This window comes from Chinchilla lanigera, unplaced genomic scaffold, assembly GCF_000276665.1.
Source record: "Chinchilla lanigera isolate Chin_1 unplaced genomic scaffold, ChiLan1.0 scaffold00070, whole genome shotgun sequence".
Lineage (NCBI taxonomy): Eukaryota > Metazoa > Chordata > Mammalia > Rodentia > Chinchillidae > Chinchilla > Chinchilla lanigera.
Genome location: NW_004955471.1, coordinates 1,034,704 through 1,057,429, shown reverse-complemented (window position 1 = coordinate 1,057,429; position 22,726 = coordinate 1,034,704). Strand labels below are relative to the sequence as shown.

The window sequence follows — 22,726 nt, the reverse complement described above, 5'->3', positions numbered from 1 at the left end:
CCAGTACTATAACTTGTTGCAATAGAAACGCAGCTATTCAAGAGCTGACAGCCAACATCTGCAAGAATGGTGACTTGGAAATGAAGCCAGCCATCAGCGTACACTGCAAGTTGCATTTGAACAGTGTTCTGTGACCAAGACCCACCTCAGGTTCAAGGACAGCAGCTGTTCCTTGGACTTCAGTAGCTCCCCCACTTTAAAACTTGCATATCCCAAGAAGCTTCGCTGAAAATAACAAAAACAAATAGTTTTCATTAACTTCCAGGGTGCTTAATATTTCTCCGGCCACACCAATTGCACAAACTCAGTTTTTAGAAGAATCAAAGGTTGATGCTATTAGCCTGACAAATATTCACCCACAGAAATACAACTATCCATCTTAAACTCACCTCATGGGGTGAGGTTGAAGGGTGACAATGCATCATTGCTGTTAAAAGCAAAGAAAACAATAGCCTGGAAAATAACAAGATGTACAATATGGCAGCCAGGACTTTTCCACTAACTGATTTTCTACCCACAAGAAGGCAGATGAAAGAAAATATGATAAAAGTTCAATATTTACCAATGTTGCCGTTCTGATTAGACTTCCTCAAATCACTGACAGCAATGACTGTATTCCAGATATGAGCAAATCTGTTTCTTGGAGCTATTTTTATGTGGGACTCTGTACAAGTTATAAATAGAAATGCTATATTTCTCCCCCATCACAGAAACATTTAAAAGCATTTGTTTCCTTTGTTATTTCTTTACTAGCATGGGGCAATTTGTTTCCAATATACACACAAAAATGGAATTTTTCCAGTTACATTCTCTAAAATTTCTCTTTCAACTTATCAGACAGAGTGTCTTCTTACCTATGAATATTTGCCTTGCACTCTTTTTTGAGTAGATGTGCACAATGAAACCCTAGTTTTCTCTCTCAAAATGAAAATCTTCCATCGTTTTTAATGTCTCTGAGTATCTCTGATTTAAAAGCCGTAATATTAAGGTATAAATAATATGGAGTATTTCTTATTCTTTCACCAGGCCAAGAAGGATACATGAGACCCATATTATTACCTATGTCATTGCTGCCTGGCGCCATGTAATATTCTACAAAAAGTCAAGGCTATCTCTTCCAGAACATTCCAAGTCTGCTGCTGGATTACAGTTGAATGAGAAGTTGGACTTAAAGGGCCTGAGGCCTACTAGATATTTTCAGAAAAAAAACAAAACAAAACAGGAATGTATTCAACACATATAAAAATGAGTATACACTGAACCTCAGTTGAGCATGGCTATGAAAAAAATCTTTAAGTCAGAATTTTTTACCTCTTTTCAAAACTCAGAAAGAGCTGATTCAAAAGGTTTAAAGACAAGCATTTGAAAATACAACTCACTTCTGAAGTTGGGGGTGTGTATCATTATTAATGATAAACCCAAATCAATTACATCAAATATGTTATCAGATATAGAAAAAGACTAACAGAAGTAGATGTGATGAGTAGGACAACAGCAGTGAAGTAAGGCAGAGAACCACATTAGGGCGCTGAATCCACAAGATATGCAGAAGTTGTGCTGACTTTTCATCAAGCAGTAGAGACCCCACTGACAAAAACACATTGCACATCAAGGACGCCTTCTAGAACACACCGTCCGGAGGAGCACCCTCTCCCACTTCCCACACTCTGCCCGTCTCTACTTCCTACCCTGCTTTATTCTTTTCCACTGGTAATGTTGTATATGGTGTGATTATTTTGGCCCCTCACATAACTGAGATAAGAAGCTCCAGAAGGAGCTTTATTTATCTCCGGTAAACTCTCTGTGAGGCACACGGTAGGCATGCGAAAAATATTTTTAGTGTTTACTGACCATGAATGCCATTGATACAGCTTTAAGCAAGCTATTTTATTACACGTAGGAGAAATGCTCATTTTGCACTTATTTAGAAACTACTGTAATTCCCTGAAATGGGAGAGAACAAAACAATTTTATAGTGCGCAGATTACATAATATTGTAGTAAGCTTCAGTTCGGCATCTTGTATTTTAAGGAGATGTATGTCTCACTTTCTCTTCCACTGATACCAGTGTTTTTAGTTGAAATTTTTGCCTTTTGCAAAAAATTTTTGCCTTTCGCATATTATTCACTCTCGGAAAAAAAAAAAAAAACTCAATAGATCACAAATTTCACAACATCCCCCTAAATTTTGAGTTATTTCCTGTTTGCCTTTTGAGACTGTGTAGGTATTGCTGACTTTGTAACTAATAAAGTAAACTGCACACGTCGTGACATTATTGTGGTCTTTTCAGCAAGAAAACCAGCAAACACCCGAGAGTGGAATGCAGCAACTGGAGACAGGTGGAGTGGCTATTTTTAGACACCAGCTGCAGACACACCATAAGGCACAGCTGCAAGTAAAATTGATGACCACAAGACACCGAATGCTTCGCCTGCCCACCGGACGAGGAGTGCCTGGGGAGGCAGCACCACGGCCTCTCCGTCTCCAAGCCAAGCCGGTGTCTGGAATGGAGGGGCTGAGTTCTAAGATGTTGCCGTTCTATGAGTGCCAGGAGCAATGAGCACACGTCAAGCTTTTTCCACAACTGTCAGCCAAACGCTTGATCTCAGAGGATAGTATCAGAACCTTCAGAAGTAATACAGTCTGTTTTTATAGAATCACATTATGAAAATTTTTCCCACCAGGGAAGTGTTATATATGTACAAATGCTACATTATTCATTATAAAAGTAATTGTACTGTGGGATTGGATTCCATGTTGAGTAACACCCACTAATAAGATCCCCAAGTTTAAAGTCAATATACGTTTATAGTGTGACACCCAAAAATGGAATTGCCTATACATTTGTTTTCTAGCAGGCTTTTATTTGTTTGCTTCATCCTAATCTAAATGTAAAACTAGGATCTGTCCCATCTCCAACACTACAAAATAATCATTCACCTAGTTGAAATCTCACTGGACACACTGCAAGAGGAGGAATTAGAAAAACATTAGTCTTCTTTCTGAGATACAAATGCAGGGGAAAATAGCACATAACACAAATGTAAAAAAGTGATAATAGAAAGCTATCCTGTGCTTGCTGTCACTGGGATCATAATCATGGAATTTAAGAGAATTTGTTTAAGATTTTTAAAATCTCAAATTCAAGAGATGATATTTTCCATATCTCTTTTGGTGATGTGACTATCAGGGGAAAAGACAAGAAAAAGTAAGGAAAACTTGAAGTGTGGTTCTAACTTAGTTATTCTGTCAAAAGTGGAAATATGAAAAATTAAATAACTTCACTCAGCCCCAGGGTCATTACCCCCTGACAGCAGTCACCGGGACTTGTCATTTCCTTATGATGTAAATAGTTTTGAACTAATTATTTCACTACCCTGGGCCTTAGTTTTTGCCTTTGAAAATTACATAATAATGGTACCATTCTCATAGTTATTGTTTTGAAAATTAAAGTAATCCAGGAAAAGCACTTAGTTCACTGACAGGAAACCAGGAGGTACACCATAAATATTAGTTTGCACAGTGATTATGATAACAGATCCAGAGGTCAGATGCCTTAGAAGTACGTTCACCTACCTTAAATGTTCCAGAAAAAAAAAACATTAAAAAGAAGAAGACGGAGGAGAAAAAAGAGGAGGAAGAAGAAGAGGAGGAGGAGGAGGAGAAAAAGATAAGGGGAAATGTCTCCAGTACACATGTAAAATATACTTGTAAAAATGAAAATTAGATTCAGGGAAAATATAAATTAAAAGACATTCTAGATAAAAGATTAAAAAACCACAAAGCTGGTAAGGACACATACAGCTATTGTTACTCAATAAATACTACCTATTATTTCCAGGACAGGCGGTAATTCCTTTTCCTTCTGACAGGCTCTCTGCCTGTACAACACGTGGCTCTGACCTTCCTTGCCTGCTCACAACAATGCAATACTCACAATTATCACTTGGGTGCACAGACCCCGAGGCAGATGATCATTAAATGGCTTGATGCACGATTTCAATGACTCACCTGCCTGGAGAGTAATATTGGAAAGAGTAAGGAGGGCATCTGTTGTTTTCCCTGACTGCTCTATGGGAAGCATACAAATAAACAGTTTACCCTGCTAGCTTCTGCAGGGCCTTGGAGCACATTATAGGCATCTAGACTGCTCACTAGGGTTTGACAGTCCATGTCGCAGGTCCACAATGGCTTCCTAAACACCACCAAGGAAATCAGAAGAAGTAGAAACCTATAGGCTTACCACAACCTGTCAAAATCTCTGTCACCCCTGTTCATCCCACAAAGTCTTTATTCACATGATAACTTTCCTTTATGGTATGATTTGTACGGTGCCCTTCAAACTTTTCCAACTACTACTGTTCAGGGGTATGCTACTCAATGAATAGTATTAGCCTAAACATGTAAAATGAGGCTACTCCAAGTTGAAGTGTTACAAAGTGTAAAACTAAAACTGGATTTAGATGACTTAGTATAAAAAATGTGAAATGTAATATTAGTTTTTGTATTTACATTTTGGAGCAATGTTTTGCATTTATTGGGTTAAATATATTAGAATTAATTTAACCTCCTTCTTTCCATTTAAAAAGCTTGATTCTTCCCAGTGATATGCAAGGGGCAGGATATCAAGTGAGATTTCCCAGAATGTTATTGTTTCTCATAACTGAAGGAGCAGAGTGACCTGATTTGAGCTTTCTGTTCTTTATCATCTTTCTGAGCAGGCATATACACGCTTGTGTAATGGCCAGATTGGAAAATACTCCAAGCCAGGAGGGGGAGGAAAATGGACAGCATCTCAATGCTTGAAGCCACCTTTGAGCAGCTACGGCTCTGCCAAGTTTACCCAGACTGAGAAAACCCAATTCATTCCTTTCAAGCCACAGCCTGTCAGTTTGCTGGATTCTGAACACAGTCCCAGGTGATGCAGTAGCTGTGTCACAGAATGGCAACTGAGTATTTTTTTTTCTTTTGGTTCAGGAATTATGGCTGAATCTTTGTCAAAGATGAGGAGAGGACATACCCAATACACCCCAGTGCAAATTCAAATACCTTTTTTTTTTAGGAGCCAGCAACTTTTTTACAGTGCCTAATGAGGAGTCAGTTTAGAGAAACTGGTCTTGTAGTAGCTACAGAACATCCAGTTTATGTAACGGTAGAGAGGAGAGGAAGTCGGGATTTTAGGAAGGGTAATATACAGGAGATCAGGCTAATCTCTCTATTATTTATCTCTCCCAAAGCTAAAAGAATCTGGTTCTCGAAAAAATCACTTGTAAAGGTTGGAGCTGTCAAAATCACCTTTACCTACTCCAAGGAGCAGTAACTGTCTCTTCCTGAGAATTGTGGACTCTACTCCCTGATGTCTGTTGCGCTCAGAGAAAGAGTCAGCAGAGAGATGGCTGAGCAGAGAGGAAACGCCAGTGAGGCAGTTTGCCTTTCTTCCATGTGACATTCTTGTCGGTCACATGCACAACACAGAAAGTGGCTGACCTGGAGCCACGTGTTTAACCAGTTTAACTCCAACAGCAAGAGAGGATTAGGTGAGGTAGGCAATGGCAGAAGTTGGTCCAGAACTGCCCTCCATCGTAAGGAATAGGCAGTGGGGAAAACCAGACAAGGGCCCCAGAAATATCTACGCACGTACCCCACAAGAGAGCCAGCATCTCAGTATGGGCCGTAGGAGGACTTGTGGGCAGGGTTAGACTAAGAAACATGAAAACCAGCAGAAGGGAAACTATGTCCTTCACATGGGCAGACACAGAGGAGCTTCTGCTTCCGCACTCCTTTCTCCTTGCCACGGAAGCTGAACAAAAAGAGCAAGGACTAGAACACGTGTGAGGCTCAGAGGATTCTCCTCCCTTCACTGCAGATTGCTACAGTCACAGACAGAGCCTGAAAATAAAATCAGAGAGGAGACTCAAGGTGAAACGTAGATGAGGTAGATTCCCAAGAACGTGAACGAGAGAAAAACAGCAGGGAAAAATGTACACAATTCGATTAGCTTAGTATTGTCTTGAAGTGGGGGCGTGGGGTTTCAAGAACAGTTGGGGGAAGCGAGAAGTTTAGGAAGAAAAAAACTGAACACGCTCACTCTCCTTCAAGTTTAATGAGCAAAGAATGCTACTTGACAAAATAATCAGTAGCCTTATCAGCAGTAACAAATTCCATCGGGTTCTAGGTTTACCAAAGCCCTGTACAGAGAATGTGCGCTGAAGGAGGGTCTTGGGGGAGGGGCAGGCGCAAGGGGTCAAGGGAATGAGCCCTGAGCAGGCAGAGGGAGCTGCTGGGGAGCAGCAGCCCAGGCAGACAGGGCTACACCCCCGAGGCTGGGAAGGCCTGAGGCTGGCAAAGACTTGCTGGGCACGCCAGGGCAACTGTTGGAAGGCTCAAGATGTGTGAGCGCAGAGCCAGGTGGTGGGAAAGTGCAAACAGACCAGGCTGAAGAAATGGCAGAAGACAAGCACAAAGTCTCACTTTAGAGCAAGGAGTTGCTCGTTCCGGCCCTAGCAAAACTGAAAGCTGTGAGTGGGACAAGAGCCTCGTTCCCTTCTTCACTAGCAGACGCTCAGATAACTGACACTGGACTCACTCAAATGAACTTGCACTTCTGTGCATGCTTTTGGAGCACTTCTTTAGTAAGTTTGGAAGATACTGCTATCAATGAAAAAAAAAATCAATGGAACCTCGTACTGGGCTGCACACACTCAATACAGGAAGACTGTCAAGAGCCTGTTGGGGTTCAAACAGGCTTTCAGTTGGCCCAGCCCCTAGGGCTTTTTTCTCCTCTCAGAATGCGCACTGTAGAGACTGAGCCTGCTGGGCTGGATTCTTTTCAGGAGTTGCCACCTCTACCTCCAGGCTTTCTAAACAGAAAGCACCTAGAACTCGGTTGCTTTTCCAACTTCTGAAGGTTGAGATGCAAAGGTTCGCATGCAGCAGGAAGGTCTCAGTGGGATTTTCCCACACTGCACTAAATACTGGTAGTGGTCTCTTTTGACCGGCAGTTCAATATTTTAATGGCAGGAAACAGAGAACCTCATAGTCCCATGGCTGGTTCTCCGCCCTCGCTGTCCTCTTCCTACAGTCGTACTGCCCACAGCTGTAATTTCCCTAGCTTCCTGTTGGGCCAGTCATGTTGGCCACAAATTGCACTTCAGGTACCTGCAGGGCAATATCTAGGTTCATTTCTAGTCCGATGAACTAAATATAAATTCTTCTGAGGATGAATTTCAGTAGACAAGGACTAAGTTCCATGCAATTCAGCAAATATATGGCAATGCCTCCTTGAATAGTCACACCTTGCTCGTTTAACTCAATTTCATTTGTCAGCTACCGGACAGGAGGCCAGAAAAATCCAACTAATTCACTTAGAAAAGATGTGTGTGCCTTTGGAAATATAAGAGACACTTACCCCAACTTCTGATGGGGATTCCTTATTATGTTCAGATAGGACACTCGTTCGAACCTGTGGAGAAAAATAAACATTTTCTATGTGATTTCGGAGCAGAAAGCAGTACAGAAGCTGCACAGAGGTGCTGTGTTTCAATTTCCTTTATGTGGTGTTAATTCAGACTCTGTTGGTTAATCATTAGTGAAAGTACCTGTGCTCAATATCACCGTAGCACAATAAAATTGTCCTTTTATGGTACCCTCCCACCCTGCTCAGGTTCTGGGGATTGAACCAAAGTCTTCATGTAACTGGCAAACAGTACACCTCTAAGTTACAGCCCCAACCCTCCTTTATTCATTTCCACTTCCTGATTTTCCCAGACAGGCAGTCTTACACACTCACTTCCTTGTCAAATATAGAGATAACTGGAATTAGGTGAATCATCTTTAATCTCTTCAGAGAGCACCCTTCGTTCAGGAAATGTTTAGAAGTGGTGTAGAAAAGGCAATTCTATGCATCATACTCAATAAATATTCTCTTAATGAACACCGAAACTTGTACTCCTTATAGGATATCCTTCCCATGTGAGAATTGTAGGCCAAAGTATCAGACACTTTCATCTGAATTCATTTGAAATGTAGCTCTCACTTGGGGACAGACAATGGTGTCAAACTATCACTTTCCTTAAAAACTTTTTAAATAAGTATTCCAAGTGAAATATCAACTCCCTGGATGATGAATAAACATATCTTTGACTCAATTATGGATGTACACGAGACTTACCAAGGAATCTTTCAAACTATTGGTACTCCTGCTTGCCCTCAGATTTTCTGAATCTAGTATATGCCTAATAAGTCTACTTTTCTCTTAAGAAAAAGATCTTTCAAATAAAATAATAACATGATTCTCTTTCTCAATTCAAAAAAAGCAGCAAAAGAAAAGAAAAAGCTTAAAGCTTAAATTTAGTACACCTTCAATTGACATAAAGGTGAGATGGAACAGATAAATAAATACAGTTTGCTGGGGGTGGTGGTGCACGCTTGTAATCCCAGCACTCAGGAAGTTGAGGCAGGAGGATCATTTCGAGTTCGAGGCCAGCCTGGGCTACAAAGTGAACTCAAGGCCAGCCTGAACTGCATAGCAAGACCCTGTCTCAAAAAAAAAAAAAAAAAAAAAAAGAACAAAAAAACAAAAAAAAAGTACAGAGCAGTATGGAAGCACACTTAGTTTAATTGGAGAGCAGGGAGCAATAGGGAGGAATGGAATGCAACAGTCCAATAGATCAACATTTTAGGGGGTCGTTTTAACAAAACCTTTTTGGAAGTACAGAACTGCATATCAAGTTTTTCTTCAAATCCTTTAAATCCCCGAATCACCTGAGCATAGCAGGTCAATTATCCCCGGATGAAGGGATGCTTATAATACTTCTAACAATGTCAAAAGATTCGAACCAGCTCCTAGTGGCCTGCTGATTTTTAACACAGTTTCCATTTCCTTGAAAAAAAGCCACAAGCCATGGAAAAACATGCCTTTCAACTTGCAGCTTATCGTTCTTTCTTTGTTTCTTTATGACAGATCCAGCTCTATCCCCTGCACAATTTGTCAGTCATTATGGCTCCAAATTGTTCACCAGAGCACAAAATAAATGCCAGGAGAGATCCCAGCACAGTAAACAGCACAATTTATAGAACACACTCAACTCGGAATTGTATGAGAGAGAGGTTACCGGCTAAGAGCATCTGCGGTAGGAGCTGCCTTAAAGCTCTTTGGCTGAGTTACACGGTTCAGGCTCATTATTTGAGAGCCATTGGCTGCCCTCCAAGGATAAAGAAACGATAGGCTAGTGGGCTATTATGGACCCTATAATGTATGTATATTTGTTATATATAGTTATATATATATCTATATATAGTATACATAAATATGATCTGTTCAGTGCTCTCTGTCTATGTGTATATATACTGACTATATACAAAACATTTATATGTAAACACACATGTGTGCATGTAAACATTATGTTTTTAAGTAAACTGACATCTAAATAACATTTTCCAAAAGGATATGTTTAAATTTCCAAATAAAGTGAAAAATGTTATAAATTGGTGAGGTTCAACATATATAGAATTATATACAGTATCTGATTTTGATTATGTAACTATATGATTAATGCTGGACAAAGTTAGAATTGTATAGTGACATTCTCAACATGGTCCATTAAACTCCTAGATTTATATTATTTTTATCATTCTTTATATGAACAAACCATAGAACAAAAATATTATCTCAAAATTTTATACATGAAAACAAGTAAAAATATTCATGGACTAATTTTTCATATTCTCTGTATGCGTGTTTTGTGTGTGTAAAAGAATGACAGAGAAACAGAGAAAGAAAATCAACTTCCTCTTCAAATACCTTGTCTACTTCATAGAATTATATAAACATACGATGTCATATCTTCCTATATTGAGACATGTTTGAATCATTAGTAGAGCTCCCAATTTAGAGGAACTTAGGGTAAAACTTTTGTAAGCCAATTTTAAATTTTATGAAGTTAGATCTTCATATAAAATATTCACTTAAACCAGTTCTAAAATGTTTATGTTTAAATTAATACCATTGACAAAATGGCACATAAATTATACTTCAGTGATGTTTTCCTCACATAATATGTATCCCATTGTCTTAGTTACTTTTCTCATTGCTGAGATAAAATACTGCAATGTTATTAAAGGAGGAAAGGTTAAAGTTAAAGGAGGAAAGGTTTATTCAGCTCACAGTTTGTACAGGTTTCAGTTCATAATGGGCTGGCTCCAAAGCAGGGTGGTATGGCAGAGGAGAAACATTTCATGGTGGGCAGAAGGCAACAAAGCAACAAGGAAAGATTATAGCTCTTTCTATCACTTATATTTTATCCAGGCTACTTAGGGCAGGTAACAGTCACACCCTTAATCCTAGTGCCCTTGATCTTAGTATTGCACCATCAATCAACTCCAGGGTCACACAGTCTATATCCAGCCACCTCTGAAAAAGCTCCACCTATGACCACATGAGGCTTTGGGGGGACATCTAGACAACAGTCATCATACCCTCATAGCAGTGAACACAGACCAGGTGACAGGTTCTTTGCCAGTAGATAAGGCTCCCTTTCTTCCTTCTTAGGACTTCAGAATCTAGTGGATGGGATGAATGGAAAACAATCCATTAAAGTGCTGAATAGAAATGTGGGCAATGGCTCTAGGCATTACAGTAAATGAAAGTTCAATCTGTGAGTCTCAGTGAAGACTTCAAAGAACAGTTTAGTCTGAGTTTTAAAGGATGAGCAGGAGTTAGGGGCAAAAAAAGGTATGATAAAGGAAGAAGGGTGCTAGATAACAAGAGTGTGATAAAGCTGTAAAAGTTAAATTGTGTTCAGGAAAGAGCACATATTCTGATGGTGTTACAGTGGGCTTCAAGGAAGTGACTGGAGTAAGTGTTCAAGGGAAAGGGTTGGGGCCACTTACTGTAGAGGACTCTCTATTAGGTTTATAATTGGGACTTTCTTACGTGTAGTTTAATCCAGGTTGAAACAAAATCAGTGGAGGCATTGGGCTAGATGTGTAATGTGATCAGAGTTCCTCAAATCATACCACTTCAACTTGAGAGAACTATTTAACTTCTGCAGGCCAGTGGCCTTTCTGCCTTTGCATGAGTTCTTCAACTTGTGGTTAATAATAGACCCTGCACATTGTTGTATTATATCTTTTCCTTCCCTTAGGACCCTACTGGACAAAGAGAGAAGGCGGAGGAAGTGAGAAACAAGGAAGGAGAGGGAGAGAGGAAATCAAAGGAAGCATGGGAGAAAGGAATGGGAAAAGGAAGAAGGGAAGAGAACAAAAAAGAGAGACAGCCAGAGAGACAGGGAAGTACAGACAAGGGCAAAATATGTCACTGGAACAGAATAAAATCAGAACAAATTTAGATGGGGCCCCTTGATGAGAAAGGGAAGAAGCAATGGCTATCACGGCAGCTTCTGGAACATTCCAGCTCACTGACAATGTCAAGCCTCCTGGGAATTTCTGGCTTTCCTTAGGCATCATTTTTTTTTCCTTTTTTGGTCTCATCAGCAGTTCTCCCTGTTTGTCTTCACCATAGCCTTCCCTCTCTTTTCCTGGAACACAAGAATGTGTGCCCAAAACACAACCAAAGCCCCTTTCATCTAGACCTGTATCTTATCAAAGAAGACAGCGTAGTTCACAGGAGTGATCATGTAGAAAGATATGCTATATACTCCTTCTTGAAGAATTTATAATTTCATATAAGGCAAATTAATTCTTCCTTCATCAACCCCAGAAGTTTAAAATCCTACTAAATTTACCTTGAAGATAAAACCAGACAGTATATAATGAGTTACACTCACTCTTATATTACCTCTGCAGTGATGAATATAGTATGTTTACACTCAAATTGAAGGAGGAAAAAACTCCCTAAATGAGTCAGTACTGTTTCAAAGAGCATGGGTACTACAGTCCTGAGGGTGAGACTATCCAGTTTTCACTGATGGGAGAAAAGCTGAGAAAAAGGCTGTGGGGCTGCTGGAACTGCTAGGGCTTGGCTGGGGATTCAGACCAGAGCAGAAGGGCTACCGTGCTACCATGATCCAGTGGGCCAGGCTGGCAGTGCCTGCACAAGCCTCAAGGACATCTCCCTAATGGGAGGTGAGAAGGAGCAACACCTCAACAGTCTTCTGAAGAAGGCAGAGGGGAAAGTGTGGCTTGCACTGCAGGAACCCCCCTCTGGGTAGGAAGAGAGCCTAGATAGCTACCCAGAGTTCCATCACAATCTGCTAATATCTCTAATAATGAATGAGACATTGAAGGACATCTTTTTTTTTCCTAATATAAATGTAATTCTCTCTATGTATTGCAAATTAGCATACATAATACCATCACATTTACTGTTCTACTTGGAATAAGATACAAAACTATCTTAATATTCTAATTGGGACAGAAATGTTTAGCTCCCTTCCATGACATGAGTTTTCTGGAAAGAAGCTGTTTTCTATATCCCGAGGCTGCTTCACCCAGGTTTAGCGCTGTTACTAGGTCTCACCACTGAAATGCGCACACACGTTAGCAGTATCTGTGCAGGAGTTTCTAGACATGGACATAGGAGGTCTTTTCCATCAGCTCTCCTCTAATTGCCAACAGCAGAGAGGCCCAATCTTCTGAAGATGGCAGAGCTTCATCTGCCAAGCACCATCAGCAACTATTAGCAATATTGCCCTATAAAATGGTTGTGTTCATTTTCTACTCCTTCGTAACAAATTACTACTATCTTAGCTGCTGAAAACAATAGCTATTATTAGGCTGCAGTTCTGTAGGTCAGAACCCAGGTGTGATGTGGCTAATTTTCCGTGTAGGTCTCAGAGGCTGAGGTCAAGGGGCCATGTGCCTGTGTCTTCACTCAGAGACTTCACTAGGAAAGTTCTGCTTCCACATTCCCCAGGGATGCTATTGGAATTAAATTTCTTGCAGCTCTAGAGCAGTGGTCATCATTTTCTTGATAGCTGTCAGCTGGATCACTTTAAACTACTAGCAGCCACAGGCTTCTTCTCCTTGGCAAGTGGCTCCTCCATCAACAAACATAGCAGTAGAGAATTCCTTTTGCAACACAGCCTTCGTGCACTGCATGCAGTATCTCTGTCTTTGGGAGGAACCTACTCCCTTGTAAAAGTTGACCTTAGTTAGTGAGGCTCTCCTCTGATGATCTCCTCTGATGATCTTTTTCAATTTTAATTTAAATTGAATTTATTTTTAAATGATACACAAAAACATAATGTACATCTTACTAACAAGGTACCATATGAGTTTTTAACACATACATACATACATTTTATGAGTTTGTGTGTTCTAAGGATCCAACTGGGAGTCTTACACATGCCTAACAAGCACTCTAACACTGAGCTACACTCCAGCTCTGAATAATGTTTAAGTAAGGCTACATATATCCATTTTTTCAGGAATTTATCACTTCTCTATGGGAAAATCATTCAAAATATGTTCTATCTTTTTGAAATATACAGAACATAGTTCTATGCCAGTGATGGCAAACTCTGCAGAGACAGAGTGCCCAAACTGCAACCTAAAACCCACTTATTTATCACAAAGTGCCAACACTGAAATTAAATCAGAATACTGAGGTGTTAGTTTGGAGAAAACAATTCATACAACTCATGACATCATTGCCGAGAGGGCTCTGCATGCCTGCTATGGCGTGTGTGTCATAGGTTCACCCCTGTAGTACTGTTCTGTGCAGTACTAGAGAAGAACTTCATACGCCTATGTAATTGTAGCTTGGAACTCACTAACCAACCTTTCCCCTTCCTTCCTTCAGCCTACTCTCTCCAGCCTGCTGTAACTACCATCCTACCCTCAACTCCTTTAAGAGCTGACTTACATTTCTTCAAGTCAGTGGGCCATATAACATGACCAAATTATAGGAGTAAATGCCATCATATTATCCTGAGAATTGTGCAGGAATGTACAGCCTAAGCACCAATTTCAGGGAACATTTTAGGATTCTGTCTTCCACAGTGATCAGGAAGTAAACTTCCATTGTGCTTGGATGCTGAAATTCCTGTGTCTATATTTGCTTTAATAGCCAGAATGATTTACACTTCCCATTTATTTTAAGTGAAAATTTAGATTCAGCTTATGGTTAGGAGAAAATAAGGCAAAATGCTCTTGCTAATCTGTATTCACTACTTTAACCTCAACAAACATATTAAACACTTAGGATTCAACCACTATTATGAACATTAGCAATCTCAGCAAGTATCTTAAAAGATTAAGAAGATAAAGCATCCCCCAGGCAATAATGATAACATAATAATCATCAAAATATATAATAATAATTGTTAAAAAAAACTTGCATTGTCAAAAGCCTAGCATCTAATCTTAGATAACGATTTTTTTGTTTAATTTTTACTTAGTATGCAGAAAATAACACATATGCAAACCTGAATAATTTAGACCAAAGAATCTAAAAGATGGGAGGAATCTGAGCACAAACTTAGAAAAACCGTGTATACAATATGAAAATTAATGAAACTTCCCTGGGAGGTATGTTTAAAATTTATTCTTGAGCATGTTTAACTTTTTACTAACTCACAAATCAGTATTGCATAAGTAATGTTGCCAACTCACATGCCCAAAGGTTAAATTAATGAAAGATGTGAGCTAGGTGCTGGAGCCCATAGGGCTGGAACTCTGGCAAAATTGAAATCATGTTCTTGGTCTAAACAGAGAAGCAAGTATCCAGACCCAAATGATTGAAAACTTCTGAGAATATTCTTTCACATATCAACAGTGGGTAAATCTTAATTTTTAAGTGGACTATTATTAATATTTAGTGATCTCTCCTATTTAATGACTATTATTAAGTTTAGTGGATTATATTAATATTTGGTAAATAAGGTGGGTGAGTCAAAGCCTGCTTCCTACTATTTTAGTGGAAAAAAAAAACACCGAAATTTCTATTCAAAAGCAATTGTTCTTAACTGTGTTATCTAGCTTTTTCTCACTATGACAAAATTCCTGAGAAAGGAACTAAAAAGGAGAACAAGTTTCTTTGGTTTACAGTTTTCCAGTCTATGGTCACTTTTCCCTGTTGCTTTGGGCTTATAGTGGTACAGTAGTACTCTGTAGTGGGAGTTAAGAAACACAGAATCTCAGCTGGAAGTAGTGGTGCACACTCGTCACCCCAGCACTTGGGAGGGTGAGATAGGAGAATCACCAGGAGCTGAAGGCCAGCCTGGGCTACACACTGAGTTCAAAAAGAGCTCCAGTCTTCACCTTCAGCTTGGACATCATCTCCTGGTGTTTAGATCAGTCTTCAACTTCTATCTCAGATCCTTCCGCCATGAATTGCAGAACCACTGGCTTCCTGATACAGACTAGCATGGACACTGCAGTGAACTCCAGACTTTGCACTGAACCCTTCATCTTCTGATGTACAGACACCCTCTGCATGCTTCCTCATCCATCTCTGCAGTGACCATCGTAAGCCAGTCTTGTAATTTCTTATACATTTGGATATCTTGTTTTGTATCTGTTTCTCTAGTAAAACCCTAACTGATACAGTAGAAAAAAAAAAGAACAGTCTAAACTACTGAGACCTTGTCTCAAATCACCCCCCGCATCAAAAGAAAGCAAGAGAGAAAAGAAATGCCAGAATCTCAAGTGTTCTCCACACATACCAAATCAGTCTTTATATTAATAATGTTTCCAAGTCATCTAACATAAAAGTTTAAGGAGTACTGGTATAGAAGAATTCTTATGAATGAAATAGGACACAGGGAGAATGACAGATACTCATTTGTACAGAAACATTTCTGAAACAAAGAATGGAGTTTATCATGATGTTGGTTAATTAAGGTGAATTTTTTTTGAAATTAAAAATTACATTAAGCAACTGTAAAAGCTCCTGTTGATAATTTCCATCAGAGAGTTAACCCTTTGCCAAGAAAATATGGCAGGGAGGGTTGTGCTGTTCAATCAAATCAGCAGTTCCTCTGGGACAGAGATGTGCTAGAATTTTGCCAAAACTCAGTGCTGTGGGTTGAATTGTGATTCTCCAAAATATGTTGAATCTCCCACTCTCGGTATCCCAAGATATGGCTGTATTTGGAGATGGACCTCTAGTGAGGAGATGGAGTTAAACGAAGCCCTTAGGGTGCAGCCCTAATCCCTAATCCAACAGAAGAAATACCAAGAAAGCTCTTGTAGAGAGGAAAGACCCTGTGATGAGGTAGCAAAAGTGCAGCCATCTAGACTCTCAGGCAAGAGGTTTTAGAGGAAGCAAAACCTGCCAGCACCTTGATCTTGGACTTCCAGCTCCAGAATTAAAAAAAAAAATAATAATGTCTACCATTAAAAATACTTAGTCTGTAGTATTTGTTCTGAGTAGCCCTGGGGAAGCTATTTAGTCTTGTGTGGTGTGGGACTGCCAGACTTTTAGCTAAGAGCATGGAATGTCGGCCCCATTCATCCTAACATCTGGCAAATGCCTTTGAAGGAAGATGAGCCAAGAATTTGAGCTCCCTTTGGTCTCCAAATCTGTCATTCAGCCGCACATGCGGACTCACTGAGGTGTCTTTGCCTGCTGGCTGCTGCCTTCTGTTCAGAAAACCACTGATACCCAGACCTGGAGCTGTGGAAGCTGGTGTATGCCTCAGGTAAGAAACAGTCTGTTGGTCCTTCCGTAGCAACTCGGCACTTGCTGAAGGGCTTCCTCCTTTGCCCTTTTCTTGGTCCTTCTTCATGTTCTAAGCCTAGTGAAACTGTAGGAGAGTTTCACTCTGTTTTTATAAGTTTTGCCTGGGTCATCACTTATTGAGGGCCCTGAAGTTTCCATGTCTCACTTCATCCAGTACTACTGCTGAGAGTTTTGCAGATTTCTCTCTCTACAAGCAGCTCTGTGCCCAGACAAGGCCTATTCCTCTGCCCACTCTCAAAGTAAGAAAATGTTCCAGATAAAAATTATTTGTTTCTGTTTCCACAGCTTGACGATGCATTCAAACATGTGAATTTTGTAATGTCTGCCTTTTTTTTCTAGGTGTCATCAAAACATTGCTTGCTCTGCTTGCCGTACCACATCCTTCCCAAACTGAACATTTTCTGTCGATGCTGGGAGATGAACATGTGTAGTAGCACTGAGCTACACCTGCAAACCTGAACTTTTTAATATTCAGTAGTCACTGGAAAGCTAATACATCTTCCACACATGTAGCTAAGGGATGAGAAATAATATTCAACAGAGCACAGTTGAATGTGATTGGAAAGGCGAAAATGCCTTTATATGTTAGTCCACTGAGTTAATTCTTTGGTAATCCAGTTACAAATGCACATGTATAAGTGGCTCATTTGTAAATATCCTTTACCCCAAAGCCTGAACATTATTCAAAACCCACGCAGTAATTATTGCATGTGATATGCTCTCTTCAGTTTCTACTAGGTAAATGTGCTCATTTTTCAAAGTCAGTGCATAGCATACCAAATTACATACAGAAGAACATTCTGTAGACTTCTAAGATAAACATAAATAATATTTAGGATAAATGTAAGTACAGTTTTAGTTTGGATACATCGAATCCTAGATGTTTTCTAATTCTCTGAGATAGTGGTTTTTACACCACAGCTCTCTAGTTGTATGGGTTCCTTTGAATTTAATTGTTGGCTCTTGAAGACTTCTAATTTCTCTCTATGAATGTGCCCATATATTAAATTCTACCAGTCATACAGGAGCCATGTGGTTCTTTAGGTTAATGATGACTTCAAATGTAGCTGCAGTGTCACATAATTCTGAGTATTCTTGCTGTTTCCCACATTTTATTCCATTTCCATTTCCAGCAACTACAGGATCCATTGCAGGTAGGTGAAAAACTACTGAACAGTAAAAGTATCTACATATACTCCTTTCCTTTTTTAGAGAGTTTCCGAAAGATCTTGGTTCTGCTAAGAATAAGAGATGCCAACACTCAGGCTTGCTTTTCATGAGTCAAAGAAATCTCTCCAGCAGTTGAGAGTGGACCTTTCTGCTCTCCACGCTGTTTACTTCTGGCTGGGAAAGTGAGCACTGTCCAGAACCCATGAACATTTTTGTACTGTGTGAAAAGCCGAGTCCTCTCCTGTGCATTTGCCTCCAGCAGAAAAGGACAAATCTCTAAGGAGCTGTATAATTTAAGACAACAGATTTCTTTAAGTGTTAAGAAATGTTTGGCTATTTTAAAAATGGAAATAAAGCATAATGGCATGTTTTTCACTGCAAGAAAACAATCTAAAAATGTGCTTTATAGGCACTGAAGACAGTAGCTGAGAGTGTGCTAAACAACTGTTCTGTAGAAGGTGAGAATGCCATACCTGCTGACACACTGCTATAGCTTGGGTCTGGAATAGCCCAAACGTTTTAGAAACTTGGCCCCCAGCTTAATGTTAGTAGGAGGAGGTGGAAAGTGTACGAGATGTGGCTTAATGGAAGGTTTAGGTCATTGGTAGTGGCCTAAAGGAGATGGGGGAACTGCAGACTTGTCCTCCTCTTTTTGACTTCCTGGTCATGAACTGAGCAGTTTTACTCCACCATTCACACCTGCCATCATGGCCAAAACAACGCAGCCAACTGATCAGGGTCTGAAACATCTAAAATCATCAGCCAAGGTAAGCCTTTTCTCTTCCTAAATTGATTTTCTCAGATATTCGGTATAGCAATAGAAAGCTGACTGGCACCCCCAAAGCCTCACATGTAAACATTACCAACACTCCTTCTCCACCAACTCAATGTACAAAACTAATTGCTCTTTCATTCCGAAGTGTAAAGGGAGTCAGTCATTAGTGCTGATTTATTATCTTCATCTCTAGAACCAGATGGAGCCTCTGCTACTCTAGAAACTTGCCACTCTGCAAAGAAATCATTACAATCTTATACTTAGTAAATAGGGCTAACAAAAGCAAAAGACATAACAATAACTATATTGAAGCTTTGGTTTAATTATTTCAGGGGCACATCCTATATTTTTACTTGTATTATGTCACTTAAAGGCCATAGTGCTATGTTGCATGGTTATTGCTTTGCCCATTCAGTGGATACGAAAATTAGATTTCAGACAATTAGAAGAAGTTTTCCAAGATCTCTTCATTAACAACTTGCAGACTCTACATTAGAATTGGTTTCCAAAATCTGTGCCCCATCCATCTATAGCAGTGCACCTGTTCAGAGCTCAGACTGACGATGATTCTAATTGTTTTCCCTAGGGTTGCTTAATGAGAGTTTTACAAACCAGAAATCTATTGGCCCCGGGGAATAGAAACAGACACCATTTATCACAAGGCTAATCTCAAAACCACCATCGTTAGGGATTAACAGCCCCCAATTAAGACTACAGTTATGAGTTAATGAACAAGCCATTAGACAGAGAACAGTAATATGAACACAAACACATTTCTATTACTCTATTGTTCCCTAGAAGTCATTAGTTCCAATAATGTAAGACTAAACCATTTCTAGGTAGTTTCACAATTACTGTGGCATTGCAAAAGTATTCTAAGAGATCACTGGTAACCTGGACTTTTGTTAATCTAAGACAAAGAACAGGAACCTTCGTATAAAGATCAATTGATTGAAACTATCAATATAAAGCATATTTTTTCATAAATTGAAACAAACCGAAAAAGGTGTAAATGGACATGGAGGGGAGGAGTTATCAAGGTAGCTACTCAAAGCAATGTGTTCATCTCCAGGCAAAAGTAGGATGCTTATTCCAGGGGCTCAATCCTACCATCACATTAGTATCTTCCTGCATGGAATTCTGCCAAAGCATCTAACAGCTCCATCAAAAGTTCTGGATGTTGGCAATACATGAGAACAATTTGGAAAAGTTTTTAAATAGGAGGATGCCAGGGTCTTATTCCTTTACTTGGGTCATTCCTAGCATTCAGAATGTTCTTTCTTCGCTCTCTTTTTCGAGTTCATCTTCCAAACATTAGGAGAAAATTGAGGCTCAAACTAAACAAAACTTAAAGACTAGTAATTCTCTCCCAAGGGTAAGTGGTCAGGAAGTACAAGAACTTATATTTCAGTGTGAGTGTGCTGTAGCCCCTCTGCCGTGCTGCCTTCAGCTTGGGCCTGAAATAATAATACAAATATCCTAAAACAGTAAAGGAAAGTTGAAGCAGAGTTCTCAATTTCCCTCCATCAGTTAGAATTGTAGCTGCTGCACCTCAAATAGGAAGCAAGACCACGTCGTTTCTCACAGAAACACTTACACAGTGCCAACAGTCTATTCCATGATTAACTCATTGTCATCTTGAATTCCCAAGGCGTTAAATTCAATCCTGTGGGCTCCCCTTTGGAAAGGAATAAGGGTACAACCATGTTTACATAGGTCAAATGTACTTGAAGTATCACAAGGCTGATTTACAAAATTGAGAACACAATTTCACCGAGCTTTTCCCAGAAAAAGCCAGGTGCATACTGAACACTAGGAGGCCATGTGGATAGCAGCTGGTTACCCACTGTCTACAATTACTAGCGTATTCAGACCAAAGGTCCACAGTTCTCAAGTGTGATCCAATAAGAGGATCTGTAAGGTCAAAACTATTTTCATAAACTCAGATGCTATTTTCCTTTTTGACCCTCATTCTTTCACCAGAGCACAGCAGAGTGTTCTAAAGGCTACAGGTCACGTGATAAGGCAGAAGCCCGCATATAGGAACAGATGCAACAATGCAGGTCTCTCCTGTTGATAACACATCAAAGACATTTGCAAGCATACGACAATGCCAGCCTAGGTATGTTTTCTGTTTTCCAAAACACGATTTTTAAAAACATATTATTTAATATATGATATGTCTATCATTTCCATGTTATATGAATTAGTCTTTTTAGTTTCCTGAGTTTTAATTTCAATTGTGGGAAATACCCAAGTCAACAGAACTCAGTAAACATAAAGCTCTTCACGATTCTGAAGCTTTAAGAACGTTAAAGACACCCAAGACCAAAGGCCTGAGAAACACTGCTACAGACAGGCCTCCATCCAGCCAACCTTACTCCTTTTAAGAAGGCTTCCACTTTGCAATTTGGGGCACCCGATGCTTCAGCACCCAGTGGCACACGGTTCCCTGAGTATGCCATGCTCTGCTGTCCCCCTTGTTGCTGCATGTGCTGGTCTGTCATTATAGGTGTAAGGGAGAGTCATGAACAAGGGATAATCACTTGCTAGCATCAAGAAGAGATGGAGAAAGAGTAGATATGGGTAAAGTAGGAAAAATAGTGAAAGACAGTAATGGTATAAAATGCAACTCAATAAAAGTATTTTACTTACAGTAGTGAGGGTGGGCTTCTCTGAACAGGTGCCTGCAATTAAGCCTTGTATAATAAAGAGAGGAAATTAAGTGCTTCAGCTCAAGGTAACCAAGTACGAAGGCCCTGAGGTCAAATGGCTCAAAAAATCAGAGAGAATGGGAGGAAAGGAGCGGGAGGGAGGGTCAAAGCAAGGCAGGGCTCCAGCAGCATAGGGTTCATATTAAAGTTACAACAGAAAATACTGGCAAGGTTTTGAGCCAAGAAGTGATCTTTGTCATGTTTTAAAAATAGCATCCAATCCAAGAAGAACAGACAGCAAGGAGTCAAGAGTGAAAGAAGGAATGGGAGCCACTTACAAATTAGAGTTTTATTATCATTACTTTTTCTCCAGTCAGAGTAAAGCCAGGTAGGTTTTAGAGGAATAATGCTTACGTCTGTTTGAGTCACTTTTTCTAAATATTTATAGAAAACACTTTGATACAGGAAAATAAACCAAGTCTATAAATTTCCCAAAGGTATAATTACATTAATTCACAAAGTAATAATGCTTAACTAGTCACAAAGGTATTTGGGCATTAATAATTATTTCAGTAAATGTAGCGTTAACTAATAAATGTGGTGGTCTTTGCACTATATACTGCAGACATTAAAAAATAGTTCAGCTAATAAAATATCAGAGATTCAAAACAGGTGTACTTACTTACAGCAAGAGGGAACTCAGTTTCCTAGAAAAGTTTATAACTGAGTAATAACAGGACAGCTTCTAATGGAAACCTGTGAACAAGATTGTCTCTGAATGAATGTAACTTTCCTGGCAGACACCTGTGGTAATAGTACATAGAAAATATCTTCACTGTTACTTTTCTACACTGGGGCCAGAACAGCAAGCAACGACTCAAGGACCCATAGCAGGGAATAGTAATATGCAGCTGGAAGAATACAAGAGGGAAGAGCAGTGTTTAATTTTTTTAGTGAAACCTTTTTTTCTAGCGCCAGTACACCTCACAAATAGGAATTCTGAGAGCATATTTCTCTGTATTCATAATTTCCTATATCATTAGGCTTAGATTTAAATACGTCTTGGTGCACCATCTCTGTATTTTTGTTCAATTGTTTTTATAGTTGTTGATCCTGGGGGTTCAACCCAGGGCCTCACATATGCTCAGAAAGCATTCGGCCAGTGAGTTCAATCCCCATCCACTTCTCTGGACATTTGAAAGTTAAAATTATAGAATTTCAAAATGTGGCAATGAGATATTAACAATGGTTATTATATTGCATAATGTCATCTTCAAAATGGTTGCACATATAACCACATTTAGGCATGCAAGATTGATCAAACAATTACACATAACAGTTACTTTCAATAAACCAATAGGTATTAACAGTACATTTTTATTGTTCCCTATGCTTTCTCAGTATATATATTTGGTTTTGTTATTTTGGAGTTTTTTAAATGAAAAATATTATTTATATATATATATATGGATAGCTGGAGTA

At 39.5% G+C, this 22,726-nt stretch overlaps 1 protein-coding gene across 3 annotated transcripts in view; it reads right to left on the bottom strand.

Annotated features, from left to right (window-relative positions):
• Positions 1-22,726, bottom strand: part of Inpp4b (inositol polyphosphate-4-phosphatase, type II, 105kDa) — a 353,691-nt gene that overhangs the window by 234,266 nt on the left and 96,699 nt on the right. For 2 of the 3 annotated variants that reach the window (XM_005400857.2, XM_005400855.1), the window contains exons 6-7: positions 7,409-7,462; positions 146-225 (exon numbers count right to left, since the gene is read on the bottom strand). In XM_005400857.2, coding sequence (XP_005400914.1) covers positions 146-225; positions 7,409-7,462 — 134 coding nt within the window. Of the gene's footprint in view, positions 1-145; positions 226-562; positions 622-7,408; positions 7,463-22,726 lie in introns of those variants that run through there. The other variant, XM_005400858.2, reaches the window with a different exon arrangement.